Source organism: Ostrinia nubilalis, chromosome 4 (genome assembly GCF_963855985.1).
Source record: "Ostrinia nubilalis chromosome 4, ilOstNubi1.1, whole genome shotgun sequence".
Taxonomy (NCBI): domain Eukaryota; kingdom Metazoa; phylum Arthropoda; class Insecta; order Lepidoptera; family Crambidae; genus Ostrinia; species Ostrinia nubilalis.
In genome coordinates this window covers 993,177-996,455 of record NC_087091.1, presented here as the reverse complement: position 1 = coordinate 996,455, position 3,279 = coordinate 993,177, and the positions used below count along the sequence as shown (strand labels likewise).

Here is a 3,279-nt window from a genome sequence, read left to right as displayed (position 1 = left end):
TGTACTCGCCGCCCATACAAAAGACATCAATGCGTTAGCGATTATAAAAGTTATTCTTAATAAAATTTGTTTTTAGTAAAATCGTATACAGGGTGTTAGGTAAATGGGTATATGAGCCGACACTAGCCCATGTTAACATGGTCATATAAATGGTATGGTGAAGTCAGAAAATTGATATCTTCATTTTAATTATTTTAATTTTCATACAGATCGGATTTTATAAAATTTATTTTGTATGAAAATTTAAAAAAAAAATGGTGATGTCAAATTTCTGACTTCACCATACCATTTATATGCCCATGTTAACATGGGCTAGTGCCGGCTCATATACCCATTTACCTAACACCCTGTATAAAATTGAATTATGAGATTATTGGGACTATTTACAAAAAATCTGTCACTAAATTACTTTTCATTTCTGGGCTGACGTGTTTATTTTCAGAGTTTGTTGACACTGAAATGTTTTGGAATAGATAATCAAATCAAATCAATAAATTTATTTCAGACGCTACAGTCCATACAATAAGGAGAAATAGTTAAAAGCCAAAACAGTCAGTCTTACATGATAATCAATTCTTTTTGGCTTTCCAATTATTGTTAAAGCGCTATATTTACATAAAACGATATGATTTCAAATAAGATTCTCTCTAATCAGATTCTAATCAGATGTATTCACATTCTTTGCAACTCGAAGGAGTGTGACCTCCTAATACAGGTATTATACTTAAAAGGAGATCCCAGGCACATGAAACAAAATGTAATCTTTAAAGGTACTGAATAAAGATTTTGCATTTTCATTTTTTGTGTTTCATGTCATACAAAAACTTAAGATTGATGAGTTTGCGTGTAAACATTAAATAGGTATAAAATGAAATCACAGTAATATTCTTCATTCATCTTTAATAAATACAATTGTACTTATAACTATTTACAGGTCTATTAATTGTATAGGCAGTATAGTAGGTATAATACTAGTAACACTCTTAAAAATAAAACATATTTTGAACTTTGAAAATGATAAAAGATAAGTAATGAAACTGTATTAAATGTAAGCTGATAACACAAGTTCTTTCTTTTCGACATTCAGGGTTATGCCAAATCAGTAATACATTTCATCATGATAATTTTCCCTTAGTTATAAATTTCAACGCCATCATTATGGCATTGTTATTCGCTTGGGATCATGTCATGTCTTCACGTGCCATCATTTGGTTTTTACACATCCTGCCCCCTCTCCCCAAGCACCCTGGCGGCCATTAGCGATTCTTGTCATACTCAACTTGCCAAAAACGCATTATCTAATCTAACAGTAATGTTTGACGCAGGTGTCAGCGAATACGTGAGGGAATTCGCCAATACCGTCTTATTGCCTATGGTGTGTAATTAAGTCAGTAATATTACTCTTATATACATATACTTTAAGCTAAGGCAAGCTTATGGAGCTTTTTGGTCGAGATGTGTGTATTCAGAGAAGAGTGATAGAAGAGTATCATAAAAATGCATCGGTACTGTTGATGTGTAAGAAATATAAACGAAATCACGGAACTATGTAGAGGTTTATAAAATATACATAGAATCGGGCAACGTAATGTTTATCCAGTTGCATTAACTAATTTATAATCTCGACCTAAAGCCAAAACTGAATTCGTTTCGTGTAACATTAATACTGGCATTGATCTATGTTAGTCTTGCGTGGTTACCACCAGTAGCCGCCGTGGTGTCCGTAGTAGCCGCCGTACGGCCAGTAGCCGCCGTAGCCGCCGTAGCCGCCGTAGCCGCCATAGCCGCCGTAGCCGTAGCTAGGCCAGCCGCCCCAGTAGCTACCGTAGTAGGGGTAGTAGCCGCCGTAGTGGCCGCCCCAGTGGCCGCCCAAGCCGCCCCAGCCGCCGCCCCAGTGGGAGGCTGCTGGCTTGAGATCCTCAGATGCTGAGACTAGGTCTTCCTTCTGTGGCGCTAATTCTGCTTCGGCTGGTTGTTGCTTCTCAGCAGGCGCTGCTAAAGCCGCCACCAGCAGGGCGAGGCTGACGATGATGAAGACGAGCTGGAAATTGATCAGTAGATGTAAAATTGTTATGCCACCGAACTGTAGTAGAAATGTCTCTACGTTTCGTTTGATTGGTACAGTCAAGACTGGCATAAGAATCTGAAATTATTTGACTATCCATCAATCGATTATAATGTCTTTCAATTTTGTAATAAACAGCTAGAACGTTTGTATCACTTAAAAAGAAATTAGTACCTCAAAGCTAATATAATACCGATACTGTATTGTATTCAAATGGCATTAATCCTTTTTCATTATTTCCCACGGAAAACAAAGCTGTACAAAATGAGTTGTTCATTTAATTGGCATATTGGCTTGACCTACATACACTTCATTTAAGCCGCACTACTCATACGTAAACAAAAAAATAAACAAAATAGTTCCAAAATCATGTAACTAAAATTTTATCGTCACTTTTTCGCCAAAAAAAAATTTTAACACAATTTATCTTAAAATATTTACTTTGATATTTTGATAATGGCACTTGATTATGACTTAAAACTGACTCAAGTAGCTAGTACTAAGTACTCACATTTTTGCAAGCCATGTTCGTTGAGCTACTACAGTTCGGACTGGCAACGTAGGGCGCGCGCGGGCGCTTTATAGCCCGACGCGTCCTAGAGATGCATGGATGAGTGGCTGGCTTCCTTCGGCCCATTGTACGCTGCCATTGAACTCTGCGCCTGAAGGTCCGAGGGATGGAAGTCGAGCTGAGAAAATTTGACATGTGACGTTTCAGATAGAGTTAATCTGTTCCAATCACCTGATCATCCTAAAAAACACTAAACAATATCAAAATTATCTTTATTCGTATAGACTAATTAAAATAGTACTTACAAATCGTCAAATGCTCATGAAGCCTATACATGACTCATTCTTTTTTTGCCATATCAGCGCTTCGAGACAAACATTTGGCAAGTGCTGAGAAGAAGCGCCGCAACAAACTCAGTACCACTATCTGCTGGTTTACTAAACTAATTTATTTTCTGCAAATAGGCTTTTAGGAAGCGCCTTTACACCCCTCAGAATTACTTTCTGCTTCAATATAATAAATGGGCCAGCGCTGAAAAGTAGCAACGCAAAGAACAGAACTGAGCAGATGTTGAATAACCCTAAGCAATTTCTTCTATCATGTGGATTTCGACACTACTTTTTCACTTTTATATCATTACTTCGCAGACTTTAATCTCTGATGATTCACAGTTGCAATAATAAGGGTGTATTTACTCGTTTGA

At 37.1% G+C, this 3,279-nt stretch overlaps 1 protein-coding gene across 1 annotated transcript; it reads right to left on the bottom strand.

Annotated features, from left to right (window-relative positions):
- Nucleotides 1-883: 883 nt before the first annotated feature.
- On the bottom strand, nt 884-2,612 carry LOC135071415 (keratin-associated protein 19-2-like). Its single transcript, XM_063965205.1, has 2 exons — nt 2,577-2,612; nt 884-2,041 (listed from the first exon to the last, which is right to left on the bottom strand). The coding sequence occupies exons 1-2, from the start codon at nt 2,589-2,591 to the stop codon at nt 1,697-1,699; spliced, it is 360 nt and encodes a 119-aa protein (XP_063821275.1). The 5' UTR covers nt 2,592-2,612; the 3' UTR covers nt 884-1,696.
- Between the last annotated feature and the right edge of the window lie 667 nt (nt 2,613-3,279).